At 45.2% G+C, this 13,631-nt stretch overlaps 1 protein-coding gene and 1 non-coding gene across 3 annotated transcripts in view; one reads left to right on the top strand and one right to left on the bottom strand.

Moving 5' to 3' along the window:
* Nucleotides 1-12,369, bottom strand: part of TMEM259 (transmembrane protein 259) — a 40,446-nt gene extending 28,077 nt beyond the window's left edge. For both annotated transcript variants that reach the window (XM_044269526.1, XM_044269535.1), the window contains exons 1-2: nucleotides 12,212-12,369; nucleotides 11,821-12,029 (exon numbers count right to left, since the gene is read on the bottom strand). In XM_044269526.1, the coding sequence (XP_044125461.1) occupies nucleotides 11,821-12,018 (198 nt within the window). In that variant the 5' untranslated portion in view covers nucleotides 12,019-12,029; nucleotides 12,212-12,369. The remainder of the gene's footprint in view (nucleotides 1-11,820; nucleotides 12,030-12,211) is intronic.
* A 261-nt stretch (nucleotides 12,370-12,630) lies between these two features.
* On the top strand, nucleotides 12,631-12,737 carry LOC122925247. Its single transcript, XR_006387565.1, has one exon. It is a non-coding gene; the product is annotated as a U6 spliceosomal RNA (small nuclear RNA).
* Nucleotides 12,738-13,631: the final 894 nt, after the last annotated feature.

Raw genomic sequence — 13,631 nt, 5'->3', positions numbered from 1 at the left:
ATCATTGCATTGCAGCTTTACCCCAAGTTCACACCTGAGCGTTTTACAGCGCGTTCCTACGCGCTGTAAAACGCTCAACAAGGAGAAACAAATGCTTCCCTATGGGAATCGTTCTCACCTGGGCGTTTTACAGCGTGTACAATCGCGCTGTAAAACGCCCGACGCTCAAACAAGTTCTTGAGCTTTTTTGGGGCGTTTTGTCACGCGTTCCCGTACATAGATATTCGGGAACGCGCGACAATGTGTGTTCGCCTTTCTCTGTATGCGCAATCGTAAACGCCGGTACAATCGTGCATACAGAGCGCTCCTTTCGGAACGCTCAGGTCTGAACCCAGGGTTAGAGCTAGCTACAGGGGTTCCTGGTAACTGCACATTTAACAAGATGATGCAAAATTGATCCTACTTTTTTTATTTCTTTCAAAAGGGATATAAGGCTGGAGCTAGTTGAACAAGCCTTTGAGATGTTTCCCAAAATGTCACTCTCCTCATGCTGGCCTCTGTCACCGCTTATGGTCCTGTACACTCATACAAACTCCCTCTCTCCCACCTACTCCTAAAAAAAAAAAAGTATTGCGATATTCAATACCACATGAAAAAAAATCAAACACCAAAAAAGCTGCGTGCATTCCATATTTTATGGAACGTCTGGACCATAATAGAACAGTCCGATCCTATTCTTTGTTGGGACAAGGTGACAAATTGCACGTTTTTTTTTTTTCCTTTCTGTTACGGCGTTCACCGCATAGGAGATATTTTTAAATATTTTAATAGTTCTCACTTTTGGGTGTGGCGATATGTAATATTTATTTATATTTTATATGGAAAATTGGGAAATGGGGCGATTTAAACTTTATTTTGGTGCTTGTTTTAAAAAAATAAATTAAAAAAAATTATAACTATTTCCCCCCTTAGTTTAAATCGCCCCGAACCTGGGATTTATTCATCCCTTGTCCTATTCACCCTGATAGATCGCTATCAGGGTGAATAGGACTTCACACTCTCCCTGCTGCCCTGTGCATAGTGCACACAGCAGTAGGGGGCTGACTATGGCAGCCAGGGCTTCAGTGGCGTCCTGGCTGCCATGGTAACCGATCGGAGCCCCAGGCTTGTATTTAGGCATCCATGTATTTATTGGATATAATATGAAATAATAAAACCTTGAAGTTCGCTTACAAGCACCCGCTGGGCTTTCTTTCACTAATGTTGTGGTCTCGTGTCCTCCCCGTGCGGGTGCGCCTTGGGTCCAGGTGCCAGCTATTCCTTGGATTGCTGAATAAAAACGCAGGCTGCTGGTGGCGGCCATATCCCATACTCTGCCTCTATGACTGCGCGCTGCGATGCGCCGCACTTAACCCCTCAGGTGCCGCACCTGACTGGTAAATAGCAGCGGATCGCAGTGCGCAGTCAGAGGCTGGGTATGGGATAATGCCGGCACCCGTAACCTGCGTTTGTGGTGACAGCCACTCCCCTCCATCAGTCCAATGGTGGCAGCGGCTGTACAGGGGGTTGGGACTGCCTTCTTCTCCCCTATGCTGCTGAAGAGAACATGGCACCCGCTGACAGCAGTGCGTGCCATGTCAGTTTAAAGGGGTTCTGCACTTTCAATTAACCGATGATCTATCCTCTGGATAGATAATCAGCTTCTGATCGGCGGGGGTCCGACACCCGGGACCCCCGCCGATCAGCTGTTTGAGAAGGCAGCGGTGCTCCAGCAGCGCCGCGGCCTTCTCACTGTTTACCGCCGGGCCTCCCGCCCACTGACGTCACGACTTGTATCAACTAGAGTGGGCGCGGCTAAGCTCCATTCAAGTGAACAGAGCTTAGCCGCGCCCACTCTAGTTGATACAAGTCGTGACGTCAGTGGGCGGGAGGCCCGGCGGTAAACAGTGAGAAGGTCGCGGCGCTGCTGGAGCACCGCTGCCTTCTCAAACAGCTGATCGGCGGGGGTCCCGGGTGTCGGACCCCCGCCGATCAGAAGCTGATGATCTATCCAGAGGATAGATCATCAGTTAATTGAAAGTGCAGAACCCCTTTAACTCCTATGTGAAAGAGGCAGAGCAGCGGAGGGTCTAGGCGCAAATGGTGACAAGACTACAATTCTTTTTGCAATTCTAAGTCGCATTGGTGACCATTTTGGTCGCCATCTGGAGCCCTGTACCTGGATCTCTTCTTCTGTTGGATTAGGTCTTATTTTAGAGAAACTACCTTTTGTCTTCAGAATGGACTGGATAGAGCCCTCCTTATGCAAGGAAAAGAGTGAAGCACTTCCTACACAAATCCACTGCAAATGGAAGCAAAGCTGTGACTGTACCACAGGGTATCTTGAAGAACCGTCTGCATATCTTGACCCTAGTTCACACTTCAGTTATTTGGTCAGTTATTTCCATCGGTTATTGTGAACAAAAACCAGGATTGGAGCCTCCACAGACATAAGGAATAAGGGAAAGATCAGCTCATGTTCCGTGTTTTTGACCCACTTCTAGTTGTGTGAACTAGGCCTAAGATGTTGATTCCTTCCCCACCCTGTTTTTTTTTGCTTTGTCGTCTTTTAGATATGTATTGCTTTTTGACACAACATGAATTTGTCCTTCGTAGGTCTAGACTCTACTGATTATGTTTCTCTCCGTTATCTTTCACTCAAAGTGTAATCTGGAGTTCAATCGTATATTGCTGACTCAACATGAACATAACGCACCCAGATAGAAATGTGGTATTGATTCAGTGTCTCAGGCAGATATGTAAAGGACTACAGGTGTGGTCCGACTAGACACTGGGTCCTGCTATAAGAGGACATAAGGCTACATTCATACGATAGTGGAAAAAAGTTTATTAGGCCTCGTGCGCACAGCCGTATGTTTGGTCCGAATTTATTTCAATTGGGCTTCAAAAGATGTGAAGAAGATGTCAGACGCCTGTACAGGCAGTTTTACTCTAAAAAACGTCTAATGCGTATGAATGCGCACAATGATTTCACTGCCATTCATGAGCGCACTAAGCGTTGTGAACGGCACATGCAGCACAGCCATCCAATCACAAAGCTCCTCACAGTACAGAGCTTTGTTATTAGAGGAGGCTGCTGATTTGTCAGTATCAACAGGCTGCTGTGCCATTGGCTGATCTTCTCACACCCCCCTTCTCCCGCACGCTGAACACACAGCAGCAGCCATTCCACGCCATTGCCGGCTGCTGAAAGCATGGCGGGAATGGAGCCTCTGCAGAGCAAAGACAATGAGAAGTGTCAGGCTTGTGCCCAGGTGATGTCACGCCAGCAGTGCCTGCAGGCTTCTATCTGCTGCTGGGAGCTCCATGCGCAGGTTTATTAATGGAAAACCAATAGCCAAAACCCTGCTTCTTATGTTAAATCAGAACTTTCATTTGATTAGGTATCAGAGCAAACACCAAAAAGGAAACCTGCTGTTTCTCTAGATGACCTTATGCTGATAACAGTGTTAATAGAGTCTCAAAAGGTTTATAGAAGTACGGTACCTGCTTTTATAGACCCTTGAGACTATTAACCATACTATCAAAAAAAAGTCCATCTAGAGAAACAACAGGTTTTTTTAAATTATTTTTTTCCTTTTGGTGTTTAGGTATCAGCGCAATCAAATGAAAGCTATGATTTAACAGAAGGGTCAGAAGCAGAGTTTTCTTTAGCCTCTTGGCTATTAGTTTCTCTATGTAAGTTCTCTGGACCAGAGGTCTATTTTCCCATATAGAGCACACTTTCCAGAGATCACAGAAAAGACTATAGGGTACATTATACTGTGCAACAGTCCGATATATTGTGTATAAGGCTACTTTCACACTTGCAGCCTGTCGGATCCGTCCTGCCGCAAGTGTGAAAGTACCCTTAGACTGTCCTATAACTGCCTCCTGTACATTAGTCCCAGACCCCACCCAGTGCCACCAGACCACCACTGCTCCCTGCCACCAGTGCTCCCTGCCACAACCACCAGACGTCCCTGTTCAATTCTTATTGCATTGAGTTTTGCACAGTCTACTGCTCCGATCCTTACGTGACAGATTTGGTGCTTAAAGAAAGTTAAGGATTCAGTAGGGAGAAATTTTAAATGGTCAAAATTTGCTAATTCTGCATGGAAGACATTATAGAGAAGACTGGTAATGGTTTCCCTGCATGAATAACAACATCTTAATGTTATATACGCCTATGTATTGTATATATGAATAACTACAATTTTCGTACTCCCCCTCGGCTAAAAATACTCCTCAAAAATGGTCAGAGGAGTATTTTTACTCTTCTGGAAAAAATGTAGTGCGACCTCTGAGCACAACGCATGTCCGTTCTGCAGTCCTGCACACAAACAAACACACAACAACATGTCCTATGCCTGCCCGTTCATTTGTAACATAGGGCAGGACCAGTGGAAGGAAAAATTCAGGATGCACACTGCCGGTATCAGTGAACCACAAAAAAATAAAAAAAAGGCACGGTCGTGAGCAAGATGCCTTAAAAAGGGAAAAACAGTCCGTTTTTAACTGACTTTTTCACTGATGCCTTTGTGAAAAAGGGACATTAAACAGTCTCTTAATTGCTGTCGGTCCATGAAAACATACAGAATAGAAAGTGTTCTGTTTTTAGGTCAGTTATTCACTTGCCATAAAAAAATAAAATAAAAAAATATGTAAGTTGTGTTAATAACCCCATAGACTACCACAGTTTTTCACTGTCGTGTGAAGGTAGTCTCAGAGGTTACTTTTGGGTGGTGTACCTCTTGCTCAGAGATCACCGACTGCTACACATGCCTCCATTATGCACTCAGACATTTTGTCCAGTTGACAGACTGAGAGGGGGCGCTGTATTGAACTCATTTTGATGAGCTGCCCACCATCCAGGTTGTTAGGGGGTGTTGGAAGCAGTGGTGACGTTAGGGAACACACATACACAGGCTCCGGACAGCGCAGACTAGGGGTGCACCGAAATGAAAATTCTGGTCCGAAACCGAAACTTCAGGATGCCCTTGACCGAAAACCGAAACTGCCTTTTTGCCCAAATACTTTTAAAAATACTTTTTTTTTTAATGATATTTATAACAGTGCCATCCACAGACCCCCCCACCCACCCCATAACAGTGCCATCCACAGACCCCCCCCCCCCCATAACAGTGCCATCCACAGACCCCCCCCCCATAACAGTGCCATCCACAGACCCCCCCCCCATAACAGTGCCATCCACAGACCCCCCCCCCCTCCCCCCATTGCCGCTCCAGTACAGACTAGTTATAAAATGTGTACAATTAATAAGGATTCTATTCATGAGGCCCCCTCTGCAGTAGAACATTCAATATAGCCACATCCTACTCACAGGGCTGTTATCTTAATGCTGGCCGGCCGGGCAGACGAGCGGCAGCGTCACGACTGACGTCACATGCCTGCGCCGCCTCCTTCATTCAGAAAGTAGGCCGGGCACATGACGTCAGTCGTGACGCTGCCGCTCCTCTGCCCGGCCGGCCAGCATTAAGATAACAGCCCTGCGAGTAGGATGTGGCTATATTGAATGTTCTACTGCAGAGGGGGCCTCATAAATAGAATCCTTATTAATTGTACACATTTTATAACTACTGGAGCTGGGGGCCAGAGCACAGTGAACGCACCGGCCCCCAGCTCCTCCTCCCAGTCCCTCCCCGCTGATACATCGCAGCCTGCGATGCTGGAGCATGGCAGGCTGCGATGTCAAAAGGTGGCGGAACGCCGTTCCGGTGCGTTCCGCCAGAAAAAAAGCCCTGTATATAACCAACCATATTTTCTGCCGATATGTACCAATATCGGCCGAAATGGATTAGGCCCATTTTCGGCCGCCGGAATTTCGGTGCACCCCTAGCGCAGACAGATCATCAGTAGAGAGGATTGTTTGTTCCTGACAGTTATAGTCTGGAGGTGGGAGCAGATAGTCTTATCACATTTGCGGAGATTGTAGATGTTGTGGTTCGGCATGTCAGAACTCTAAAAGTACTGAATGCCAGTCCAGAAGTGACGGGTAGCTGAAATCAGCGGGTCAGAAACGATACGATGCTGGCCTCAGTGAGGGTCCTAAGCCGTTTCCCCACAGAGATTGTTCTCTTGCCTATGGTAACTGCCAAGCGTATAACAACATCTGTGACCATAAAGCTTTGTATCTGTCTGTAATCACTAAGCACTGTGCCTCGTGCAGGAGTAAAGTCAAGCTGCAAATTGAGCCAATATGCCTGTCCCATTGCTGCGCCATCCAAAAAAATAGGGTCAAGGGCCACAGATAGAACTGACCCTCCTACAAGCTGCAGCTATGACAAATGTGTTAAAGAGCCGTTCCAGAATTTTAATACCGATGGCCCATCCTCAGGATTGACAGGTTTTGACACCCCGATCCCTCACTGATCAGCTGTTGGACGGTAGTTCCAGCAGCAGAATTAGGGCTCGTGCCCACAAAGCCGTGAGCACTCCGGGTGTGAATGCGGACCCACCAACTTGAATGGGCCCGCGATCCGTAAAATACATCAAAAGAAAGGACATGTCTGCATTTTCTGCAGTGAGAAGGAACAGATCAGAAATCCCACTGAAGCGCTTCATAGTGCCCCCATTCTGCAAAAGATAGATGGTCCTATCCTCAGTCGTCTCTTGCAGATCGCGGTGCCCGTGTATTGTGGACCCGCCGTTTGTGGTCCGCAATACAAGCACCATGGCCATACAGTTGTGTGCATGAGCCCCTACACAATTCCGTCCATTACATGGCAGTCGAAGTTGGTAACTGCACCACTGCTCCCATTTATTCAGTTAGAGATGGGCTGCAGTTCACTATACAATGGATAGAGCTGTGTAATTCCATAGCACTCATCTCCTAAAAGGCTGCGAGAACCCCTTAGACGTGTTCTGGGATTTTAATATCGCTGACCTATCCTCAAGCTAGGGTGTTAATATCTGATTAGTCGGGGTGCCAGTTGTCAGACCCCCGCCAATCAGCTGGTTGAAGAGAAGGCGCATACAGTGACACCGCTGCAATGTCAACGGCGAGCAGGTAAACAATGAAGGGAAGGCTACACTGGCTCGGCGCGCGCCTTCTATTTAACAAGCTGATTGGCGGGGGTGACAGGTGTCGGACAACCGCCGATCTGATACTACTGACCTATCCTGAGGATAGGTCAGCAATATTAAAATACTGGAAACCCCCTTTAAGTGGGGTGGACCAATACACAAAACCACTGTTTAGAGTGGAGTCTCGGGACACCTTTGTTCTCAGGATCATGGTGGACCCTGTGAACCCCACAATCCGTCATTTGTCACAGTGGACCATTGTGCGGTGGCTCCTATTCCCTCCCATCTTGGACAACCCTTTAATCCTTACATTCGGTTTATGAAACATTGCGGAAGATCCAGATGATCTGCTGTTGCTCGGGATCAGTAGTTCAGTTTAAGGATTTTGTAGAATACATGAGTGATAATCATCTGAACGTGCAGTTTACAGCCAATTATGATGAAACGAACATGGATTTTTTGGATGTCCATATAGAAGTGGGGTCCAGATGTGGCTATGACCAGAGGCTACAGAAAACCTTTAGCTAATGCATTACTGCATAGTGAGAGTTTTCATCCCCCCCCCCCCCATCCCAATGTAAATATGCTATACCATACAGTCAGTTCTTATGTTTGTGTAGAATTAATAGATTGTTGATGCAAAAGAGGTCATGATGAATCCCTGATTAATAGGGCGTTTTCTAGAGCGGCTGAACAGGAGAGACAGGTAATCGAAAGAAGCAGGTCAATTCTCCCTTTGTTTTTGTCCCATAATTAATCTAACCAGGAATTCTATAGAGAAGAATTAGAGACAGATATAGCTCTAAGTCATTGACTGCAGTGTCCTATGGCCACAAACGCGCATCAAAACGCCCCAAAGAAGCTCAAGTACTTGATTATGCGTCGGGCGTTTTACAGCGCGATCGTACGCGCTGTAAAACGCCCAGGTGAGAACCATTCCCATAGTGAAGCATTGGTTTTCATGTGTTGAGCGTTTTACAGCGCGTTTGAACGCGCTGTAAAACGCTCAGGTGTGAACTTAGGGTAAAAGAAAAGACAGTTCAGCCACAGATCATATTAAGGAGAAGTAGGAACCTAGCGAGGACTAGCTTTTAGCAGGATCGTCCAAATTTGTTACATAATTCAGCCCCAAAAGATAACCATAGATGTGCGCACTGTTCTTTTTGTAAGATATCGAGGCTAGGTAATGTGAAGGGTGGCGAGAGAATCTATTACTTGCCGTTCTGATTCCGTGGTGTATGTGTAATATGTTCTATATAGAGAAGATCAACCCCCCTGTGGGGATCCAGCAGTGAAGCCTGTCAGATCCACAAAAGGAAATGTGAACGAGGCCTAAATCAGATTTATCTGCTGTGAAGTTAGCTGCTTTACAGCGTATCTTTGCACAAATTAATGGCTTAGATCAGGGATGCTCAACTCCCATCATGCCCTAATAGCTGTAGGCTGTCCGGGCATGCTGGGAGTTGTAGTTTTGCAACAGCTGAAGAGTGAGTGTCAGGTTCGGCATACCTGGGTTAAATCATCACACCATTATAAAACTGGGTGCTATCAGTTCTATTGGCATGAATAATTAATTATTTATCCTCCTTTTTAGGATTACTTTTATATTTCTCCATGTCATTTTATTATTATAGTGTCATGGCCGAAAGTGTTGGCACCACAGAAATTTCTCCAGAAAATGAAGTATTTCTCCCAGATAATTATTGCAATTGCACTTGTTTTGTTATACATGCGTCTATTTCCTATGTGTATTGGAACACAAAAAAAAGAAGAAAAATTAAAATAATATTTCATGCAAAATTCCAAAAATGAGCCAGAAAAATTTACTTGCATCCTCAACGTAATATTTGCTTGCACACCCTTTGGAAGAAATAACTGAAACCATTTGCTTCCTATAACCAACAAAGCTTCTTACACCTCTCAACTGGAATTTTGGACCACTCTTATACAAACTGCTCCAGGTCTCATGTTTGAGGGGTGCCTTCTCACAACAGCAACTTATAAGATTTCTCCACAAGTGTTCAATGGGATTTACAGGAGAAACTGGAAAAATTTGAATATCGTGCTGGCAATACGGACGCAAACTGATGGCATTTGTCAGACGGATCAGGATCCGTATGTATGACAAATGCACTGAAATGCCGAATCCGTCTCTCTGGTGTCATCCGGAAAAACGGATCAGGAATTTATTTTTTTCGGTCTGAGCATGCGCAAACCGCAATGCAGGATCAGTTTTGCCCGAACACTCAGGGCCAGATCCGGCATTAATGCATGTCAATGGGAAAAGAGTTACGGCATGGATATTTCCTGCCTGTCTATAGGTAGTGGCACGATTTCTGGTGGTGCTGGTGGACCCTTTAAGAGTGCATTCAAGCAGATGACCACTACACTACTGACTAATAGTCCGAGCTGCAAACCTGTCAGCACTGAATATATGTGTAGACATATCCTTACACATAAATGTGTTTATCTGATAAACTTTAAACATCGCACATTTAGCAATATATTCATGAAAATATTGAGCAAGGTAAGAAATAAAACTTTACTCAATAACAGCAGCAGAATAAACATCAAAGATTTAAAGGGTAGATCCTAATCCAACTGCACAGTGAAGGGGTTGTCCGGGATACCATAAAGAGATACTACAGCGAAAGCCAGAATTTCACCCAGTAATCATCCACCGGGGAATCCTTGCGTCTCCCTAATGAAGATGGATTCAGCGATTACTTAGCAATGCAGGCAACAACTGGCAGGTGACGCATGCAGATCTCCATGGAGCTCCTCTCCAGTGTCCGAGGAAGCAGACACTACTCCCATTGTCTGCACTAGGAACAGAGGGGGATCTGGTGTCTTGGAGGACATCTTGTCTAGGATCTTTCCACTAATAAGGGGGCACTGGTTAGTGGACCATTGTTTATGACATCCATGTGCCCCAATAGCTCCAAAGAAGGCAGGGGTCTTCTGGTTTCAGCCAATAAAGTTGATTTATATTATTCCATACCTTAAAGGGGTTATCATGATTAAACCTCATCCCCTGTCCACAGGATAGGGGACACCTAAATGATCAGAGGGGGTCCCAGCTGTCAGGCCTGAAAACAGGGGTCCCATCCTTTAGCCACGATGGATCGGCAGGTCATGCAGGTGTGCTGCCACTCCATTCATTTTCTGTGTGACTGCTGGAGAGGACTCTGCTATTTCTGGCAGTCCATGGAGTGACAGGACACATGTCCACCTACAGCTCCATTAGGACAGAGGAGCAGACAGTTATCCCCCATCCTGTGGATAGGCGGCGTCTTTTAGTCATAGCACATAGGGGAATTAAAAAAAAAAAAAAAAAAAAAAAAAAGTTTAAATATATATATATATATATATATATATATATATATATATATATATATATATATATATCCCCCTTTCAGCATAATATAAAAAAAAAAGGGAATTGCATGTCCCAAAACACCTTACTATTAATATATAAACACATTTTTCTGGTACGGTGAACACCATAACAGGATAAAATAAAAATCTAAGGTAAGTGGCCGGTTAACAGTTTATAAAGGGAGGAAAAAATGGCTATTATGTTACCACGGTATCATGGTAACATAATTAGGCTACTTTCACACTAGCGTTAATATTTTCTGGTATTGAGATCCGTCATAGGGTCTCAATAGCATATAAAAAAAAAAAAAACTCTTCCGATTTGTACCCATTCATTGTCATTGGGGACAAAACATAACTGAACAGAACGGTATGCTCCAAAATGCATTCCGTTCTCATATCGGAGAGCAAACCGCAGCAGGATGCGGTTTGCTTTCTGTCCTGGGATTCTCTGCCACAATAGAAAATGGATCCAACCCCCATTGACTTTCAATGGAGTTCATGACGGATCCATCTTGGGTAATCCTGCCGGATTCAAGAAAAACGCTAGTGTGAAAGTAGCCTTATCAAGAAGTCATACACACCCCAAAAGGTATAAGAACAGACTGCCCTGCCACACACAGTTCTGTGGACATAAATATAATAAGGTTATGGGGGTCAGGACGTGGCAATGAAAAGTTGATAAAATAAAAATGTATAAAAAAAATAAAATAAAATTAATAAATATATATATATATATATATATATATATATATATATATATATATATATATATAAATAAATAAATATAAATGTGGTATTGCCATAATCGTACTGACCCGGAGAATGAAGAGAACAAGTCGGTTTTGCCACATAGGGAACGCTGTAAATCCAAACCTATAAAACTGCAATGGAATTATATATTTTTTCCCAATTCCACTCCATTTGGATTTTTTTCCAGCTTCCCGTTACATTGTTTGCCATATAAATGGGTGCCATTAGGACGGACAATTTGTCAGGAAAAAAAAAGGCCCGTACATGGCTATGAGAACGGACACATAAAAAATTTATAGCAGGGAGTAAAAAAAAAAAAAAAAAAACAGTAAAGCAAGAATGGAAAACCGCCCGAGTGCTTTTACCAATGGAAATGAAGAGCTGACATCACCTGCGCATTTCATATGCAGCCTGCACAGCAGATCCTGGGGACACCCATGGCGAATGCCGAGGACTTTACATCGACCACAGCAATGCTTGCGTACAGCACCGTACAGACAACACGTGGCACAAGGACGCTATAGGTACACGCAGCTGCAGGTTCCCAGAGGACCAGCAATGAGGTCCACTACTGATCACATCTCGCCATTTACGTAGATTTCAGAAAACGTCCAAAAACATTCGGATATCACAACCGTCATCAAGCAGCCATAGTATACATACCTTAAGAAGGACAAAGAACTCAAAAATTCTGCGGAACGAGGGTGGGAAGAGACGGGCATAGGTGACTGCCATCTTAAAGAAGAGCGCGTGGAAGAGGCGATCCCGCACATTGATCAGGGGGTTCTGGTTAAGATTAGGGGTCCGAACCCGGTTTCCATTGGTGTTATTAACAGGAATATTCCCTTGATTCTCAGACATCTTGAAGGCTCCTTAGAAGATGAAGAGAAAACACACATTTCAGCAGAAGGACACACATTGCAGGTACTGGACACAGGTAAGCCTATATTGTGCTTAGGTTACATGTCATGCGCAGTGCAGCGCTCACAGCACATTAGCCCCTGCCGGCCTCTGTCTTTGTACCAGGCCGGTGGCCGCGCATCCCCGCGCCTACCTGTGTCTTGTTCGGGGAGGGGTCCCCGTTGCTGCCCCTATGTTTGTACTGGGGGGGACCCCTTGGAGCTTACAGGGTCGCACAGTCTCTGATTAGCGCCAACTTCCGGTCTCTCTTCCGCTTCCTGTGGACTCAGCCATTGCACGGTGACCGTGAAAGTGAATGTGCTAAGCAGTATGGGATAGTGGGCGGTGCTATGCTAATATATAGAGTTAGCCGCCACGCATTGTGGGACGAAGCGGTTCGTTACACTCGTGGTAAAGATAGACGAGGCGTTTAACTACAGACAGTCATCCTGGTATACTTTGTGGGAGCGCACCCAAAATGTAAAAGGGAGGGACAAAAAGTTTTGACTCGCCCTAATATAAAATTATACACTGTGAGGGACTATATATAGGTACAGCGCCACCTCCAGGTTTGTGCTCGCTTCGGCAGCACATATACTAAAATTGGAACGATACAGAGAAGATTAGCATGGCCCCTGCGCAAGGATGACACGCAAATTCGTGAAGCGTTCCATATTTTGGTATATTTTCTCCCTTCCCAGCAGTGCTCCATGTTGTACACACATAGTAGCCTTCACTTCTGTCATATATTTTCTCTCACAGCAGTGCTCCATGTACACACATAGTAGCCTTCACTTCTGTCATATATTTTCTCTCTTCCCAGCAGTGCTCCATGTTGTACACACATAGTAGCCTTCACTTCTGTCATATATTTTCTCTCACAGCAGTGCTCCATGTTGTACACACATAGTAGCCTTCACTTCTGTCATATATTTTCTCTCTTCCCAGCAGTGCTCCATGTTGTACACACATAGTAGCCTTCACTTCTGTCATATATTTTCTCTCACAGCAGTGCTCCATGTTGTACACACATAGTAGCCTTCACTTCTGTCATATATTTTCTCTCTTCCCAGCAGTGCTCCATGTTGTACACACATAGTAGCCTTCACTTCTGTCATATATTTTCTCCCTTCCCAGCAGTGCTCCATGTTGTACGCACATAGTAGCCTTCACTTCTGTCATACAGTTGTGCAGTTTACCATTTCAGTTATTGTATGCCAAATATTGAGTCACTGCGCTGTCAGAGGCCTTTACATAAGTTTGGCGCTTTATACGGCAGGCCGAACGACAGACTTAACTCTATGCCCGCCCTCTTGCCGGCGTTATTTAAGCCATTTATCACCCCAAAAACCGAAGTGAGGTGGGCACAGGGGGCGTAGAGGCATCGAAGTGCTTATGCACCGTCTTCTTGGCCTCTGCCAGTGCGCCTGTGCGAGATTACGGCGCTTCTCTTCAATTTCACAGAGGCAAATGCAGTTAATAAATTAGCTGAGAAGCGGCTCTGGGTGGGGGGGGATATCTGTGGACGACACTGAGGGGGATATCTGTGGACGACACTGAGGGGGATATCTGTG

Source organism: Bufo gargarizans, chromosome 1, assembly GCF_014858855.1.
Source record: "Bufo gargarizans isolate SCDJY-AF-19 chromosome 1, ASM1485885v1, whole genome shotgun sequence".
NCBI lineage: Eukaryota > Metazoa > Chordata > Amphibia > Anura > Bufonidae > Bufo > Bufo gargarizans.
Note: the sequence above shows the minus strand (reverse complement) of the source record. Positions and strands in the feature narration are given on the sequence as shown.